The sequence below is a fragment of the Haliotis rufescens genome, unplaced genomic scaffold (genome assembly GCF_023055435.1).
Source record: "Haliotis rufescens isolate VD_foot unplaced genomic scaffold, xgHalRufe1.0.p SCAF_5, whole genome shotgun sequence".
Lineage (NCBI taxonomy): Eukaryota > Metazoa > Mollusca > Gastropoda > Lepetellida > Haliotidae > Haliotis > Haliotis rufescens.
The window spans coordinates 7466345-7486629 of record NW_025964223.1 but is presented as its reverse complement, the minus strand read 5'-3'; the positions used below and the strand labels follow the sequence as shown (position 1 = coordinate 7486629).

The 20285-nt window shown below is 43.9% G+C and overlaps 1 protein-coding gene across 3 annotated transcripts in view; it reads right to left on the bottom strand.

Annotated features, from left to right (window-relative positions):
• Nucleotides 1-3675: 3675 nt before the first annotated feature.
• Nucleotides 3676-20285, bottom strand: part of LOC124116581 (carbohydrate-responsive element-binding protein-like) — a 42071-nt gene continuing 25461 nt past the window's right edge. The window contains exons 1-6 of one of the 3 annotated variants that reach the window (XM_046477968.2): nucleotides 12789-13224; nucleotides 9264-9476; nucleotides 8201-8294; nucleotides 6642-6865; nucleotides 5662-5791; nucleotides 3676-5054 (exon numbers count right to left, since the gene is read on the bottom strand). In XM_046477968.2, coding sequence (XP_046333924.2) covers nucleotides 4933-5054; nucleotides 5662-5791; nucleotides 6642-6865; nucleotides 8201-8294; nucleotides 9264-9476; nucleotides 12789-13187 — 1182 coding nt within the window. In that variant the 5' untranslated portion in view covers nucleotides 13188-13224 and the 3' untranslated portion in view covers nucleotides 3676-4932. Of the gene's footprint in view, nucleotides 5055-5661; nucleotides 5792-6641; nucleotides 6866-8200; nucleotides 8295-9263; nucleotides 9477-10473; nucleotides 10815-12788; nucleotides 13225-20285 lie in introns of those variants that run through there. The other 2 variants (XM_046477969.2, XM_046477970.2) reach the window with 2 other exon arrangements.

Below are 20285 nucleotides of genomic sequence, written 5' to 3'. Positions count from 1 at the left end.
TAATCGAGTCTGGATCAGACAATCCAGTGATAGACGCCAAAAGCATCGATCCACGCAATTGGGATCGATGACATGCATCAACCAAGTCAGCGAGTCTGACCACCCGATCCCGTTAGTCGCCTCTTACGACAAGCATAATCGCCTTTTACGGCAAGCAGGGGTTGCTGAAGACCTATTTTACCCCGGATCTTCACGGGTCACCTGCAATTGTGATCTAATATCACTGTATATGAGGATGGGAAGAATGAGCTTCCAAAATCTAAAATACGGGAGAACAACGTGTTCAGAAGGACACTGCTATAATTTACCTGACACGCAGATACGAACTGTACGTAAACAGTAGGCAAGTATATATCATCACCTGAAGGTCACGAGCTTCATTTACTAGGGCCCAGTAGGTATGAATGCGCGTTTGAAAATATGTATAAATATAGAACGGAGAAGACAATGTGAGTGTGTCACTTTTGCCTTTGTGTTTACAAATCACACAATAAAATATGTTTAATAATGTTTTGTTAAAAATTCTTAATCTTGCAATACGTTAAACTTCTCATTCAGAAACCAAATTGTCAGACTAACTCTTAACAAGGGTGACCTGGTCATTTTGTGACATCGAAGAAGACGGGAGACGCTCAAGCAGCTCTCACACTTTGCCGAGGTGGTTGCCGAGGTGGTTGCCGAGGTGGTTGCCGAGCTCACCCGAGCCTAACTCGGTTAGGCCTCGCGGGAAGAGACTACATATATACGAGTATCATACGAGTACGCTACGAGTATGTTACGAGCCCCACAGGAGTCCAATAGGAGTCCAATAGGAGTCCAAGAGGAGTCTAATAGGAGTCTCTTAAGAGTTGCATACAAGCACAACGATCTCGATACGAGCTGTACGAGTTTGGTACGACTTTGGTACGAGGTGGCACACTCGTATAGCTCGTATTAGACTCGGTCAACTGGGCAATACACTTTGCAGACGATCCTCATACGAGTTCTGTACGAGCACCACGAGGTCGCCACGAGGGTATTACGAGTAGGACGAGTGTGTTAGGAGTTTGTTAGGAGTTGGCTGGCGGCCCGACTGTTTTGAGCAGTTCCAAAACTCTCGTAGATCAGTACGAGGTATCCCGAGTCACCCCGAGTTTAGTACGACCTCGCTACGAGCACCATACGAGTACCCCCGAGTCAGCTCGGGTCCATACTTGGCAAAGTGTGAGAGCCCCTTTAGTAATTACAACTCGTATCGTACCTCGCACCACACCACCGTGCTGATCAACACAATGGGACAATGTAAGAACGATTCGTTAGATAAGATTATTGCGAAGGGTGCCAAAAGAATTAAGTTTACCCGAGTGTCGGATAGCTGAACAATGCCTCATGTGGACGATGCACCGCCTTATCTAAAAGTATCTAAATCTAAAATAACAAACAGAAATTTGCATAATAATAATAATCATACCACCCGTGCATGCACCTCATACATTACAGCTTGTTTGAAATGAACTCGCCACCAAATTTGGTGAGTGAGTGAGTGAGTGGGTTTTACGCTGCTGCTAGCACTATTCAAGAGCTCTAATCACGGCCGGGGACACAAGAAATGGGCTTCACACATTGTACATGGGGGGCATCAGGCCAGGGCCATCCGCGTGACAAGCGAACGCTTCAACCTCTAGGCTATACCGCCACCCCTTTAGTGAAATGAACTCACCACCAAATTATGTTGGGTTTTACGCCTTGTGCAATATACCGCAATATCACATCGGGGGACACCAGAAATGGACTACACACATTGTAACCAGGTTGGAAATCGAACCCGGGCCTTCGGCGTGACGAGGGAACGCTTTAACAGCAAGGCTACACTACCACCCTTAAGCGAATGAGTGCGTTGGGTGAAAGACAGGCTCCACAGTCGGATTGCCTATGTTCAGCACAGATCAAAACTTTGCAGTAAATGCCTTGTGTAAAACTGTTAACTGATGATTAAACATTTCATGATGAAATTTCAGTGAGCAGACAAAGAAATTAGTTTTTGAACAACTTGAATACAATTTGCTGGCGACTGCCAATTTGACCGAACGAAATACACCTTTAATTAGGGCCATGAGTTGTATATATGTGTACAACCATAACGTATATATAAGAGGGTAGCAACCGGTTTTAGCTATAGGTCATCTGGGTCATTCAGATTAACCGTTGTCCATTAGGTTTAATACTACGTATCAATATCAGACTGAGTTGAGTGTGGTCATCTGACAAAAATCGTCCAAAAAGTATGGTAATGTTAATAATTATATTGTTTAGGCTTGTTATTTATCCACTGAGTTGTATTATTATTCATGTCGTGTTGTTATCTACGAAGCCTCGTTGACCCGTCGCAGCGGACGGCTCGGCTATCAAACGCCGTTGTCTTAACCTCTAGACGGGTTATATCGCATTAGGAAATGTAATCAGTTTGTGTACGGACAATGTTTCTCAAAGCCATGGGTCTCTGTCGAAATATAAATAAAACTAAGGTAGGATGTGAAAAGAAATATGTCTTTGTTTGTTTTTTGTTTAGCGCCGCACTCAGCAATATTGCAGCGGTATGACGGCGGTCTGTAAATAATCGAGTGAGTCTGGATCAGACAATTTAGTGATTGCCATCGTGAGCATCGGTCCACGCAATTTGGATACGATGACATGTATCAACCAAGTCAGTAAATCTATATTTAACACTGGCATTTTTGGGAAATGGGACTGACCATTTATTAGCATTTATGCAGAGAAACACCAGTGAAGCTATGAATATGATTTATCTCGCGCTTTGACCTTTGCGGGTCCAAACATTAATCACTTAACAGTGTGTGATATCATTTTTCTTAACATTATTAGGCTTGGTGGTAACTATAAAAATTCCTTTTATCCATCATTCCTGATTATGAGGGTCGTCGGATCACTGAATCAAGGGGTATAACATCGCCTTCATATTACCCGTTTAAGCCATGGTTCACAAGAGAATTCATGCATGTTTATTTGTTTGTAATTGTTTGTTGTTTAACGCCGCACACAGCAATATTCCGGCTATATGACGGGGGTCTGTAAATAATCGAGTCTGGACCAGACAATCCAGTGATTGACATCAGGAGCATCGAAACACTCAGTTGGGATACGATGACATGCATCAACCATGCCAGCGAGTCTAACTACCTGATCCCTTCACCACCTGACTTGAAGAATGAAGAATGACACTTTGTACTTAATGACGCTCAAGCACCAATACAAAATTTCATAAATAGCAAATGTTACCGCCATATTCACAAGATTTGTTTGTTTTGTTTGCTTGTTGTTTAACGCCGCACTCAATATTCCAGCCATATGGCGGCGGTCTGTAAATAATCGAGTCTGGACCAGACATTCCAGTGATTGACATCATGAGCATCAATCCACGCAATTGGGAAGATCTCAGGAACACAACAACCTATAGGACCCCCCCCCCCCCCCCCCCCCCCTGCAAAGCAAGCATAGGTATTATGCATTATCTTTAAGTGACGGCTTACTTCGTTCATTTCTAACGGAGCTCAGGTTTTCTTCATTTTCGATAATGACTTGCCTTTGTAACACGTGACCCTTCGTGTCATACGAAAAAGACCGAGTAGTGACGAATGCCACCTTTATGTTTATGGTCAGTTCAGGACAACTAGTAGGAAGTTTCACATCGATTTATTATGTTTCATCAACAACAAACAATATACATACACGACACGTGAGCTGTGATGGAAATGAAGTGTTATGGACACATGCATGACAATCAATGATGACATCTTCAAATTATCATCATCACCAACACCATCGCAACATAACGTCATCTACCCAGTGTCTTGCACATTGTGTCGAGGATCACTGCGTTGTTTTCCGTTTCTAAGTTACATAATCATAAAAATATCACAATCAGCATAACTGGTAGGATACGAATAATATCACCATCTGGTTTGTTTCCGTAAATAATTGGCGTGAGCAAGAATAATTATTCAACGTCACATCGGGACTATTTGTGCCATTTATAGCGACCTGCCCAAAACGATCTTAGTGCTAAGATGACCGCAACTCCCATACTTTAACATAGGCTTACGATAGTCTTAGCGCTAAGATCGCTCTGTGCAAGTGGGCCCAGGAATGTCTTTACGAGAGAGCGAGTGTGTGGTTGGGCTCAACGCTCTTTGGAACAATAATTCAGTTACACCACGTGTGGGGGTCGTAAATATGGATGTATGGTGACACTGATGGACCCAGGGCAAGCAAGCCAAGTCGAGAATAAACTTCGAACCAAAGGCCTTCGGATTTCTGGTTCAAACTGTACGCTCATGCGCATGCGTAAGTCTGAGACATATTTAGCAAAACAAAATCAGAGACCATATATCGGTATATGGTCTCTGACAAAATGGATGAAAAGCTGAGGACATTAAAATAAAACAAAATGAAAGTTTTTTTAAAGACTCTCTAGCGCCGTCCAGTTTCGTGATGTATTGACGTTTTGATCAGGAACAAGGAGGGTGATAATGTCTTTGAGATCAGACGACATTGGTCCCAGGTGTTTGTTAGCTATGCTCAGTTCCACATGAAGACATGGCTGTCTGTAAGGCCTGTCTGGTATATTATGGATACTGTCTTAAGGCCTTATGCAAACCATGGATTAAGGCTACGACTGGTTTTCCTGAAGAGCGCACAATGTATATGTGTAGTAGCCTTGCCAATCTCCGTTCTTGACCAACTGAATTGAATTCCTTGTGTAATTTATTCCCACGCATTTACCAATTGTCTGCTAACAGTCAGTAAAATGTCTCAATACCAAGAACATTGGTAATGTAATGTTCGACTGGGCCGTAGCCTGCCAAAGTCAAGTTTTGATTCCCATTGAAAGACTTGTGGATGGACTAAGGACACGGGGAGACAACTCTTGTGGCACTACTTAACGGATTTGTCGCATAGCATTTCCATAACTCTCCGCGGTGCTTCTTCGGGGAGTTTTTCGGGTTCTGTGAGAATGCTTGAGTTGAGACTTATATGCCGCAGTGCTGATAAAACACCTGAAATGAAACGCATTTTTATAGAATTCAGTCAGAAAAAGACAACTAAAACAATTAATGTCAAAGCTCTTTACGAGAGACAAAACCCCGTGAAGATCCTCTTTAGAATAGGTCCTCAGGTACCCATGCGTGTCGTAAGAGGCGACAAACGGGATCGGGTGCTCAGGCTCGCTCACTTGGTTGATGCATGTCATCGTATCCCATTTGCGTAGATCGATGTTCATGGTGTCAATCACTGAATTGTTTCGCCCAGACTCGATTATTTACAGACCGCCTTCATATAGCTGGAATATTGCTGAGTGCGGCGTTAAACAACAAACACGAGTGGCAAATACTTAAGTTAAGTACACACTGCGTGAGTGAGAAAGTGAGTTCAAAAAGTGAAATAATGATTATCTAGTTTGTTGTATCAATCAAATTACAGGACAGAAATTCTTTGAGAAGACACTGATGCAAGAGACGGTGACAGTAACGTCGAAGCATTGTGAAACGATTGGGTCCAAGGAGGTATCATAATTAAATGGAGACTAGGGGTTATCGAGGATGCAGCCGTAATTAGGGCTTTCGGTAGAAATAGAAGACAAGAAACTGTTAAGCAGGTACTCACATGGCCTGAGATTGACGAGAGTTAGGTGTTCGTGCGCCCAGTCCCGCACGGTCTGGAGGAAGGAGGTGGTTGTGACGCTGGTCACTACGCGGCTGTAGGATTCGAACAGTGGACGCAGTATCACACTGAACTGGCGCGAGTCAAGGAACAAACTGCTTCCATTTGATAAAATACCCATGTAAAGAATTCGGGTGAACTACAACCCAATTTCCCTTCCTTGTGGGAAGAGATGACAAAAATAAGAAGAAGCTTTGAGACATTTAGCTAAACTGGTACCCCGGGGCTGGTGCGCACAAGCTGCAGACTTGCTTTGCAGTATATAACCGCAATGTGAACACAATTCGCTTGCTAACTTCAGTTTAGTCACACATTTTTTATTTTTCGTTTCACGGGACCGTCGCTCCTTATGTAAAGCAGCAGATAAAGAAATACATGAAACATAAATATATTTATTTTGATTAAGTCCCCCGCTAGTAATGTAGACCCTCACATGAAAATTAAAATTTATTCCATCACGACAGTGATTCAAGAAGCCAGCTGCAGTTTTAACTCCATGACAGAATGACTGTCATATAAATAATTAATGACTGAAATAGCTATTTATTTTTACCTTTTACCTTGTTTGGAAAAGCTGGAATAAATCGTGAAACATAAAATTTAAAAAAAAGTGACCTCAGAATCCTCGGAGTCAGATACTGTGACTGAGTGGGGTATCCATGCTAAAACTGCTGCTTGGTATCATGGTGGGCTAGCAATATGAAACTCCCATTAGGGCTACTATTACAAACAGCCACACGGATGTGTATCGCTATATATTAAAGTGCGATAATCTTGACGCGAAGTTAAACCCCATTTCACCTCATCTTGAAATATTGTGGTTGAAATTAGTACACACCTCTTTCCTATTCACCAATTACAATGTTCGCAGTTATGCATGGCGACAAGTTGCGTTTGGGCTATACATTTCAGTGAAAGGATACGATCCAGAACTTCCAGTTTTCTTGTGTTCTTGACTTGAGATAGTCTCTGTACATCGTTTCCAGGTGGCAGGCTGGCTTTTCAACAACGGCAATGCCCGTGGCCGGAAGTTGTTGATGAAACGTCATGATTTGCGCGTTCAAGTCTGCTATTTCCTGTCTGAGTGCTTGCAGTTCGTCTTGTTGACTCTTCAAATCAAACTTCAGCCCACGAACATGTTCGGCAGCTGTAATGAAAGATAATGACTTGATTAATTACTCCTATAGTATGGTGATCAATATGGTGACAGGTCACACGTGGTACAGCGCACAGATCATATATTCTACTCCAAAGAAGTAAAAGAAGATCCGATTTTTTTGTCATATGACTTACAGTTAATCTGTCTTGCCATGAACTATAACCATAGGGAAAAATCGGCCGTTTTTTAACTTCTATTCGGTAGTATCATTAAGCAACTTTGGTCGCAGAGTGTAGATGGCATCTTCCCGAGGCAAGGGAGTTAACTGACATTAAAGTCCAGTTTCCACCCTTGCCGAACTTGGCTGGAGTTATGGTGTTATATTTTGGCTGGACTAACGAGTCTATGCATATCCCATTCAAAATCGCGTAACGAAATCAAAATCCAGTTCGTTAACTGCCGTGCAGAATTCGGGCAATTGCAGGATTTGCAAAGCTGGTGTACCGTTAAATCGGCGCCAACAGCTATTTTCCAAACCTTTTCTGTTTTTAATCAAGGTGTTTTGAAGCACTTCGCGAGGAAAGACCTGTTTTATTACTTTACAGATCTTGTTTATCGGTCAGATTGTCTGGGCGTCCACATTTTGCTTGAAGCAAATGCACGTGACATGAAAGGCTGAATCCTGATTGGTCAATAGGGGGTACAAAGAAGGGATATCACTCGCAATTGCCACTGTCAGCATTACGATCGAGCCCAGAATTTCCAGCCTTGTTCGTCAAGGGTGGAAACTTGACTTTTAAAGTCAGTTAACTCCCTTGCCTCGGGAAGATGTGTAGATGGATGACCTTTTGTGTATGTTTAGGCAAGTGGCTTTGTTCGAAGTACACCTCTGTTGAGCAGCAGAGAATGGATACCCGGTAGAATGAGATGGTTATGTGACTCTGAACCTAGCACTCCATGAACTTAAAGTAGCTTTGATTGTATGCTCCCAAGAGAGTTCATGGAGATCGGTTGGCCCATGTCAAGCTGGGGTTGCCTGGAGGGAGAACGTTGGCGTTCGTCACATGAATGTACATGAATACACTTGAATAATCAATGCGCAATACACGGGTACAATGGCGGGGTACCCATCTGGGAAATCGAACCCGGGTCTTTCGTGTAACGAAAGCGAACTAACTCATACACTGATCACAGGACCATGAGACTAATATTAATAACAAACAAACTCGCAGACGAACCTCTCATACACTGATCACAGGACCATGTGACTAATATTAATAACAAACAAACTCGCAGACGAGTTTTTGCGAATTTGTTTCAGGGAGCCTATCAATCACATGAACCTGTGCACTGATGTGCATAAATAGTGTTTCGAATTAATACCTTTGTGTAACTTTGCGGATTTACTTTCTTTGGTTGAAATGTTTTTTTCCTCTGCGAGAGCTGGCACGAGTTCTTTTAAGGTTTCAAACCCCGTCTGAAATAGAAAAATGATAATGCCATCTTTCATTTGAAGCAAACATTTTGTAAACAAGGGCAGGTAACTCTGAACTCACTGTAATGTTACAGCAGGTGAACCTTCACAATGGCTGAACAACAAAGCGGTTTAGTCTAAACAAGAAAACAACGTTATCATGCACTATCCCCCGCCATGACGCATATTAGTTTGTTTGTTCATATAGTAGTGAACATAAACTATAAATAAGAGCCCCATAAAGCCTTAAGAAGAGATGGGCACTTCGACAGCATTTTGTCATCAGAAAAAAATGATTAAATGTGAAATTAATGCACACAAAAGGAAAAATATAACTCAGTGTTGATAAGTATAGCTTACTCTTTGATAAGCTAACATCAGTTGTTTCTGAGAAAACGTGTTACCATTGCACAAACAACTTGGATCGAAGGCCGTAACTCTGTAGACAAATTAATTGCCGGGACCAATGTTCCAACTCAGTCTTGACAAGTATCTCTTAGATAAGCATGCAAAGTTTCATTCATTTAACTTCAGTAGTTTTTGAGAAACCTTGTCCCCATTTCAAATAGAAACTACTTTGTTGAAAATCACGGAGCAAGGGCCATAACTTTGTAAAAATTGAATTTACGACATCATTTTTCGAACTCATTTAAAGGCATGACCAGTAACACCAGGGTGGGTGCAAAATTTCATTTCTCCGACTTAAATAGTTTTTTGGAAAAAAATTGTCCCCTTTTAGAACCGGAGGGACGGACGGACGCTACTTCGTGGCAGGGATAATTATATAACCTGGTGTACAAATTCTGTTAAACATAAATATATTGTTTTGCACAAAATAACAAGTAAAAAAAGCACAGGTTCATGTACATTTGCAAGTCGTATAAATGATACCCATAAACATAGTAACTTGAAAAAATGTTGACCATACATTTTACAGTGGGAAAATCCTGGAAATCCTATCACTGAACGTACCTGTATCTTATTTCTCCTTCGATGCTCGGCGTTAATGTGAGAGGATCTCTTGTGGCGAGGGAGCGGATTGACTGGTCTCCCACCCCGGGGATTCGGTGACACGGGGGAGAGGGAGGGGGCAGGCAACGTCGGAGAGGGGCAGGAGACGGCGGGACAATCCGGTAACGGTGGGACGGAGAACAACGATTGTGCGGTGGTTGATTCTGGTTGTAACTGTAATACGAAAAAAATATTTATGATTAAATTCAAGTATTTTCAATTTGAAAATTAGCCTGTGAAAAATGTATCGCCGGAATTACTGGATGAAAGAAAAGTCCTTTAATATTTTATTTTTTTAAATCCTCGGTATGAATTTTGATTTAGAACAGCTTGAAAATTAAATGCAAATTCATCTTTTGAAACGAAAGATTAATAACATTTATGACAAAGTAGACACAATTTATGGATAACAACTTCTTTAATTACTGTAAAGGCGACGTTTCGGTATAGATCCTTATACGGTTGTCAAGCAAGTCGTCTACTTTGTCATCCGTCAGCTAAGGAATGCCTATCAAACAATTTAATAAGCTTAATGTTCGTGATACTTAGATCAGTGAACGATAATATAAAGTATACTACCAAGTTTTAAAACAACTCATAAAAACCCGTAACTTAAACATCCTAATACAACACTTGTCTAAATAAGTTTTAGAAGAACAGGTATATGTATTTGTACATTGAAAGGTTTAAAAACCTGTCAAGGAAGTTGTAGGTAGTTACAAACGAGTCTCATAGCATCCATCACTCTACAAAGAGATATCGTCTCGCAGTTTATGTCACACTAGAAAGTGTGCTTCACTAGATGCAACGGGGAATCATCCACGTGTTTCATGTCGCTTCACTACAAATCCCACGCCCCCACCAGCGTGCAATCCGATTGGCTGGCAGCTGTGTATCCCTTTCAATCATTGGTTAGCTCAAAGGGCACGAAATCAATACAACATGTGGCGGTTCACGGACAACATAATAAGAACGCCATTCGATAAAAAATTTCGTATAAAATCAAACCATGATAAACACTACTTTGCAAATAGCAAATCATCATAACATAATCATCTACATAGGTAATAATGCCACAGTTTAGGAAAACAAAAGAAAAAAAATCATCACAAAAATATTATTCATAAAAATATTTCGGAAATTAATAAGTGATGAATTCAAAAAGAAATACCTGTAACTTTCCTATAAACTCGTCACCAAAACTGAGGTATTCGTCCTCCAGCGAAAGCAACAGAAAATCAGTGTTGTACTGATCACTCGACATTCTGCTCCAATGCTTTGCTTGTAATAGTAGAGGGAGTTGCGTTCACTTGTGTAGGCGCCTCATATCATATCCATCCCACAATGCACCACTTTTTTCGAAAACTGTCGATATGCTTCATTGGGAAGAATTTTATCCTAAGAGACCTTATTCATCTTTTACGGATTACCAAAAGTAAAAATAAATAAATGAGTAAATATAAAGACTGCATTTTTTACAAAAGGAATAATTAGAACTTTTATACGTCTAACCAATCTTGAAAACAGTTTTGAATTATATATTTTGTCATTTTGCCTTCGAAAATCCGAAAAATCAAGGTTTTTGATTAAAACTAGCCGGCGGGATTTCACCAAATGAAAGTAATTTGTAATGAAATACATTTATTTTCTTAACATATTCGCGAGTGCAAATTTGCTTAAAATATTTTTCAACAAACCGCTTTGAAATATTTGTTTTTATTTCAAAACATAATATGTTCAAATAAAAAAAATTGATTCAAAATGCTATAATGAAAGTCTGGAGGCATAAATAATACTTATCTAATTGTAGTACCTCTGTCACTGTCACATGATCGCAAGATAAACGCCACGGTTAATTGCTAATGACAACTTTGTTTCAATGATATACCTTTAGATTCGGAAAATAAACATAATATTTTATAAAAATAGTGGCTTGATATTTTTAATGTTTGTTGATATTATCTCATGACTTGGCCATTGGTATTTTAACACTAATCACCAAATTTCTTGCAATACTTCCTAACATCTGTATCATGCTTGATAAGTATATACAAATGTATGAAAACACAACAAATTAATATTTTCGTCTCTTCCCAATTATCTCGTTCGCTATAACTGTATTATTCTTATTCCAGAGTCACCTCCTTTCCTCCCAAACCCGAATGTATTCCATACGTTTCCCGCTAACATTACTCGTGCATGTATATGCACACTATGTTCCAGGCCCGTGAAGATCCGGGGTAGAACAGCAACCCATGCTTGCCGTAAAAGGTGACCATGCTTGTCGTAAAAGGTGACTATGCTTGTCGTAAAAGGCGACTAACGGGATCGGGTGGTCAGGCTCGCTGACTTGGTTGATACATGTCATCGATCCCAATTGCGTGGATCGATGCTCATGACGTCAATCACTGGATCGTCTGGTCCAGACTCGATTATTTACAGACCGCCGTCATATAGCTGGAACATTGCTGAGTGCGGCGTTAAACAACAAACCTATCAACCAACCAGGAAGCGTATGTCGTAATGTTATCTAGGCTTAATTATCAATGTATACCCTCCGTTTCCATGTATTTCTACCCTCTCAGGAAGCGATCGGGTAGCTTGATTGATAACCTGATGACATAGAAAGCAAAGGTTTCACTCCCTAAACGGTGAAGCTATTTAGCTCATGCTATTCCAAAAGGCCAACTGGCCACTCTACTGTACATCTGCAATACAAACAACGGTGAAAGAAACTCACTCATGCACTATAGCTGAAAAATGCTGACGTGACGTAAAATATCAACTCATAAAAATATCAACATGCATATATTATATCGCTACCAACTGAGACATGCGGTGTTCATTAGCAAGTGTGTCGGTGTCTGTATGTACACTATAAAAAGGCACATAGCCAAACCATCTTATATCGTACTGGGGCAACGTTCATTAATATCATCAGGACGTATATCAGAGTTCAATATATTTATTTATTCACCAACAAGAGATCAGAGAGTGACGTCATTTTTCACGTGGCAGCGTCATCTCAACCACCGGGTGTTATGTGACGTCACACGCTGACCATAGGAAAATATTTCTTTTATGTTTTAATATTTTTAAACAACGGAATTGGTCGCGATCATACACGTTTGAATATTACTAACGATCATTGAATATGTTCGAGTAATAAATTCCGCGTGATATCTCTTAACTTCACCCACGAAATACTTTCCTGACAAAATACAATATTTAAAACATTTAGTCAACATACTATCTGTCTATTTGTAATTCTTACATGTTCACACGTGTGCACAAAATTAGTTTATGTTATATTCTTGTGAAACATGCAACTGCATGGGCTTGATACAAAGCGATGCATTCATTCAATACAGAAAACGTAGTTTGCCACACCACAACACTAATGCTATCACTGATGCTAGGTCACATGACTTGTGAGCATATCACGTGATATCCTATCGGAACACGGAGAAGCAATTGTCCCCTTACCTTCTCGTTTGATAATTCACCACGATGTCTTTGCAACCATATTTTCCTAGGGTCCCGCTTATGACTGCCAACCCTTTTTGGCAGTACTCTGATATTTCGACTTCGCTTACAGGGCCTTATTTTGCCTTCTATCGCTTCCTGTCTCAATCGTTCAACTCCGGCGCCGATGACATCCGAACGGCATGTTTTAGAAAACGTAGTCTCGATAGGCCTATGTGTCCGAGTCAATCTTGCTGGCAACATAAATTTAGTTGAGGTCACTTTGACTATGATCTTGATTTCGCCTTTGAAAGCCATAGCTATAACGTCTGTTCTCTTCGAGATAAAGTCTGGATAAGAAGAGGAAGGACGATCCCGACGTGGTTTTATTACTGCTCTTTCACAGCCTGATTCACACATGCGGCCGCGTTTGAGACATCACGTGTGCAGGCGCTCGTCACTAATGGAAAGTCGCGAAATCACCCATGGTTGCCGCGGTCGACTTACTGAGTTTATTGTCACAGTTATATATGGCGGCATGTGAAACTACACTCGTCCACGTGTGATCGAAATGATAGATTGGTTTACCATGTAAAAATAACTAAACATGACGCGTCTCCAATGAAGGCTTTTGTGCGTCTATTTTGGTCCTGCAACACACGAACACGAGCACACGTGGAGACCGGCCCCAGGTTAAACGACGTGTTGGCATGTAATTTGTTTTAATGCAAAATCATGAATTGATGATACTTTGAAACATAATATACCAAGGGATGTTGCCTGAAAACCAAGTCCCCGTTTTACTGAAAACCAAATGATACAAATGACTGGCATTGTAGGAAAAAGACCATCTGCTCTCATCTTGCAGACTATCTAACAATGATTAAAGAACACAGTTCTTTAGTTTATTTAATTAATATATTTTTTAGATGGAGCGCCGGTTTATGTTGGGGGAAAATTAATTGCACAACACATTTAAAACATGCTGATCAACAAACACACACACACACACACACACACACACACACACACGGGTACAGGGAACAGAAGACATGTGAATCACGTCAACAGAGCATAGGGTACTGGGTACAGCAGGCATGTGCATCACGTCAATAGGGGGTACTGGGGACAGCAGGCATGTGTATCAGATCAATATGGGGTACTGGGGACAGGAGACGTGCATCACGTCAATAGGGGGTACTGGGGACAGCAGACAAGTGTATCACGCCAATATTGGGGACAACAGACACGTGCATCACGTCAATAGGGGGTACTGGGGACAGCAGGCATGTGTATCACGCCAGTATGGGATTCAGGGGACAGCAGGCATGTGTATCACGTCAATATGGGGTACAGGGGACAGCAGACATGTGTATCACGCCAATATGGGGTACTGGGGACAGCAGGCACGTGCATCACGTCAATAGGGGGTACTGGGGACAGCAGACACGTGCATCACGTCAATAGGGGGTACTGGGGACAGCAGACACGTGCATCACGTCAATAGGGGGTACTGGGGAAAGCAGACGTGTATCACGTCAATATGGATTACAGGGGACAGCAGACATGTGTATCACATCAATATGGATTACTGGGGACAGCAGACATGTGTATCACGCCAATATGGGGTACTGGGGACAGCAGACATGTGTATCACGTCAATATGGATTACTGGGGACAGCAGACATGTGTATCACGCCAATATGGGGTACAGGGGACAGCAGACATGTGTATCACGTCTAGGGGGTACTGGAGACAGCAGACAAGTGTATCACGTCAATATGGATTACTGGGGACAGCAGACACGTGTATCACTTTAATAGGGGGTACTGGGGACAGCAGACATGTGTATCACATCAATATGGGGTACTGGGGACAGCAGACATGTGTATCACGCCAAAATGGGGTACTGGGGACAGCAGGCATGTGTATCACGTCAATATGGGGTACTGGGGACAGCAGGCATGTGTATCACGTCAATAGGGATTACTGGGGACAGCAGACACGTGCATCACGTCAATAGGGGGTACTGGGGACAGCAGACATGTGTATCACGCCAATAGGGGGTACTGGGGACAGCAGACATGTGCATCACGTCAATAGGGATTACTGGGGACAGCAGACACGTGCATCACGTCAATAGGGGGTACTGGGGACAGCAGACGTGTGTATCATGTCAATAGGGGGTACTGGGGACAGCAGACATGTGTATCACGTCAATATGGATTACTGGGGACAGCAGGCATGTGTATCACATCAATATGGGGTACTGGGGACAGCAGGCATGTGTATCACGCCAATATGTGGTACTGGGGACAGCAGACACGTGCATCACGTCAAAATGGGGTACAGGGGACAGGAGACATGTGCATCACGCCAATATAGGGTACTGGGGACAGCAGACACGTGCATCACGTCAATAGGGGGTACTGGGGACAGCAGACACGTGCATCACGTCAATAGGGGGTACAGGGGACAGCAGACATGTGTATCATGTCAATATGGGGTATTTGGGACAGCAGACATGTGTATCATGTCAATTTCCACCAATATATATATACGTCCTGTGAGAAGGCAGGGAGTGGCGCAGTCGATGTGTATATACGGTCACGTAAGACGGCAGGGGGTGGTTCCGTCGATGTGTATATACAGGTCACGTAAGACGGCAGGGAGTGGTTCAGTCGATGTGTATATACGGTCACGTAAGACGGCAGGGAGTGGTTCAGTCGATGTGTATATACGGTCACGTAAGACGGCAGGGAGTGGTTCCGTCGATGTGTATATACGGTCACGTAAGACGGCAGGGAGTGGTTCAGTCGATGTGTATATACGGTCACGTAAGACGGCAGGGGGTGGTTCCGTCGATGTGTATATACAGGTCACGTAAGACGGCAGGGAGTGGTTCAGTCGATGTGTATATACAGGTCACGTAAGACGGCAGGGGGTGGTTCCGTCGATGTGTATATACTGGTCACGTAAGACGGCAGGGAGTGGTTCAGTCGATGTGTATATACAGGTCACGTAAGACGGCAGGGGGTGGTTCAGTCGATGTGTATATACAGGTCATGTAAGACGGCAGGGGGTGGTTCAGTCGATGTATATATACAGGTCACGTGAGAAGGCAGGGAGTGGCGCAGTCGATGTGTATATACAGGTCACGTAAGACGGCAGGGAGTGGTTCAGTCGATGTGTATATACAGGTCACGTAAGACGGCAGGGGGTGGTTCAGTCGATGTGTATATACAGGTCACGTAAGACGGCAGGGAGTGGTTCAGTCGATGTGTATATACAGGTCACGTAAGACGACAGGGAGTGGTGCAGTCGATGTGTATATACAGGTCACGTAAGACGACAGGGAGTGGCGCAGTCGATGTGTATATACAGGTCACGTAAGACGACAGGGAGTGGTGCAGTCGATGTGTATATACAGGTCACGTAAGACGACAGGGAGTGGTGCAGTCGATGTGTATATACAGGTCACGTAAGACGACAGGGAGTGGTTCAGTCGATGTGTATATACAGGTCACGTAAGACGGCAGGGAATGGTTCAGTCGATGTGTATATACAGGTCACGTAAGACGGCAGGGAATGGTTCAGTCGATGTGTATATACAGGTCACGTAAGACGGCAGGGGGTGGTTCAGTCGATGTGTATATACAGGTCACGTAAGACGACAGGGAGTGGTTCAGTCGATGTGTATATACAGGTCACGTAAGACGGCAGGGAATGGTTCAGTCGATGTGTATATACAGGTCACGTAAGACGGCAGGGAATGGTTCAGTCGATGTGTATATACAGGTCACGTAAGACGGCAGGGGGTGGTTCCGTCGATGTGTATATACAGGTCACGTAAGACGACAGGGAGTGGTGCAGTCGATGTGTATATACAGGTCACGTAAGACGACAGGGAGTGGTTCAGTCGATGTGTATATACGGTCACGTAAGACGGCAGGGAGTGGTTCAGTCGATGTGTATATACGGTCACGTAAGACGGCAGGGGGTGGTTCCGTCGATGTGTATATACAGGTCACGTAAGACGGCAGGGAGTGGTTCAGTCGATGTGTATATACAGGTCACGTAAGACGGCAGGGGGTGGTTCCGTCGATGTGTATATACTGGTCACGTAAGACGGCAGGGAGTGGTTCAGTCGATGTGTATATACAGGTCACGTAAGACGGCAGGGGGTGGTTCAGTCGATGTGTATATACAGGTCACGTAAGACGGCAGGGGGTGGTTCAGTCGATGTGTATATACAGGTCACGTAAGACGGCAGGGAGTGGTTCAGTCGATGTGTATATACAGGTCACGTAAGACGACAGGGAGTGGTGCAGTCGATGTGTATATACAGGTCACGTAAGACGACAGGGAGTGGTGCAGTCGATGTGTATATACAGGTCACGTAAGACGACAGGGAGTGGCGCAGTCGATGTGTATATACAGGTCACGTAAGACGACAGGGAGTGGCGCAGTCGATGTGTATATACAGGTCACGTAAGACGGCAGGGGGTGGTTCAGTCGATGTGTATATACAGGTCACGTAAGACGACAGGGAGTGGTTCAGTCGATGTGTATATACAGGTCACGTAAGACGGCAGGGAATGGTTCAGTCGATGTGTATATACAGGTCACGTAAGACGGCAGGGAATGGTTCAGTCGATGTGTATATACAGGTCACGTAAGACGGCAGGGAATGGTTCAGTCGATGTGTATATACAGGTCACGTAAGACGACAGGGAGTGGTTCAGTCGATGTGTATATACAGGTCACGTAAGACGGCAGGGAATGGTTCAGTCGATGTGTATATACAGGTCACGTAAGACGGCAGGGAATGGTTCAGTCGATGTGTATATACAGGTCACGTAAGACGGCAGGGAATGGTTCAGTCGATGTGTATATACAGGTCACGTAAGACGGCAGGGAATGGTTCAGTCGATGTGTATATACAGGTCACGTAAGACGGCAGGGAATGGTTCAGTCGATGTGTATATACAGGTCACGTAAGACGGCAGGGAATGGTTCAGTCGATGTGTATATACAGGTCACGTAAGACGACAGGGAGTGGTTCAGTCGATGTGTATATACAGGTCACGTAAGACGGCAGGGAATGGTTCAGTCGATGTGTATATACAGGTCACGTAAGACGGCAGGGAATGGTTCAGTCGATGTGTATATACAGGTCACGTAAGACGGCAGGGAATGGTTCAGTCGATGTGTATATACAGGTCACGTAAGACGGCAGGGAATGGTTCAGTCGATGTGTATATACAGGTCACGTAAGACGGCAGGGGGTGGTTCAGTCGATGTGTATATACAGGTCACGTAAGACGACAGGGAGTGGTTCAGTCGATGTGTATATACAGGTCACGTAAGACGGCAGGGAATGGTTCAGTCGATGTGTATATACAGGTCACGTAAGACGGCAGGGAATGGTTCAGTCGATGTGTATATACAGGTCACGTAAGACGGCAGGGGGTGGTTCCGTCGATGTGTATATACAGGTCACGTAAGACGGCAGGGAGTGGTGCAGTCGATGTGTATATACAGCTCACGTAAGACGACAGGGAGTGGTTCAGTCGATGTGTATATACGGTCACGTAAGACGGCAGGGGGTGGTGCAGTCGATGTGTATATACGGTCACGTAAGACGGCAGGGAGTGGTTCAGTCGATGTGTATATACGGTCACGTAAGACGGCAGGGGGTGGTGCAGTCGATGTGTATATACAGGTCACGTAAGACGACAGGGAATGGTGCAGTCGATGTGTATATACAGGTCACATAAGAAGGCAGGGGGTGGTTCAGTCGATGTGTATATACGGTCACGTAAGACGGCAGGGGGTGGTTCCGTCGATGTGTATATACTGGTCACGTAAGACGGCAGGGAGTGGTTCCGTCGATGTGTATATACAGGTCACGTAAGACGGCAGGGGGTGGTTCAGTCGATGTGTATATACAGGTCACGTAAGACGGCAGGGAGTGGTTCAGTCGATGTGTATATACAGGTCACGTAAGACGGCAGGGGGTGGTTCAGTCGATGTGTATATACAGGTCACGTAAGACGGCAGGGGGTGGTTCAGTCGATGTGTATATACAGGTCACGTAAGACGGCAGGGGGTGGTTCAGTCGATGTGTATATACAGGTCACGTAAGACGGCAGGGGGTGGTTCCGTCGATGTGTATATACAGGTCATGTAAGACGACAGGGGGTGGTTCCGTCGATGTGTATATACAGGTCACGTAAGACGACAGGGGGTGGTGCAGTCGATGTGTATATACAGGTCATGTAAGACGGCAGGGAGTGGTTCAGTCGATGTGTATATACAGGTCACGTAAGACGGCAGGGGGTGGTTCAGTCGATGTGTATATACAGGTCACGTAAGACGGCAGGGGGTGGTTCAGTCGATGTGTATATACAGGTCACGTAAGACGACAGGGAGTGGTTCAGTCGATGTGTATATACAGGTCACGTAAGACGGCAGGGAATGGTTCAGTCGATGTGTATATACAGGTCACGTAAGACGGCAGGGAATGGTTCAGTCGATGTGTATATACAGGTCACGTAAGACGACAGGGAGTGGTGCAGTCGATGTGTATATACAGGTCACGTAAGACGACAGGGAGTGGTTCAGTCGATGTGTATATACGGTCACGTAAGACGGCAGGGGGTGGTGCAGTCGATGTGTATATACAGGTCACGTAAGACGACAGGGAATGGTGCAGTCGATGTGTATATACAGGTCACATAAGAAGGCAGGGGGTGGTTCAGTCGATGTGTATATACGGTCACGTAAGACGGCAGGGGGTGGTTCCGTCGATGTGTATATACAGGTCACGTAAGACGACAGGGAGTGGTTCAGTCGATGTGTATATACAGGTCACGTAAGACGGCAGGGGGTGGTTCAGTCGATGTGTATATACAGGTCACGTAAGACGGCAGGGAGTGGTTCAGTCGATGTGTATATACAGGTCACGTAAGACGGCAGGGGGTGGTTAAGTCGATGTGTATATACAGGTCACGTAAGACGACAGGGAGTGGCGCAGTCGATGTGTATATACAGGTCACGTAAGACGGCAGGGAGTGGCGCAGTCGATGTGTATATACAGGTCACGTAAGACGACAGGGAGTGGTGCAGTCGATGTGTATATACAGGTCACGTAAGACGGCAGGGGGTGGTTCCGTCGATGTGTATATACTGGTCACGTAAGACGGCAGGGGGTGGTTCAGTCGATGTGTATATACAGGTCACGTAAGACGGCAGGGGGTGGTTCAGTCGATGTGTATATACAGGTCACGTAAGACGGCAGGGGGTGGTTCCGTCGATGTGTATATACAGGTCATGTAAGACGACAGGGGGTGGTTCCGTCGATGTGTATATACAGGTCACGTAAGACGACAGGGGGTGGTGCAGTCGATGTGTATATACAGGTCATGTAAGACGGCAGGGAGTGGTTCAGTCGATGTGTATATACAGGTCACGTAAGACGGCAGGGGGTGGTTCAGTCGATGTGTATATACAGGT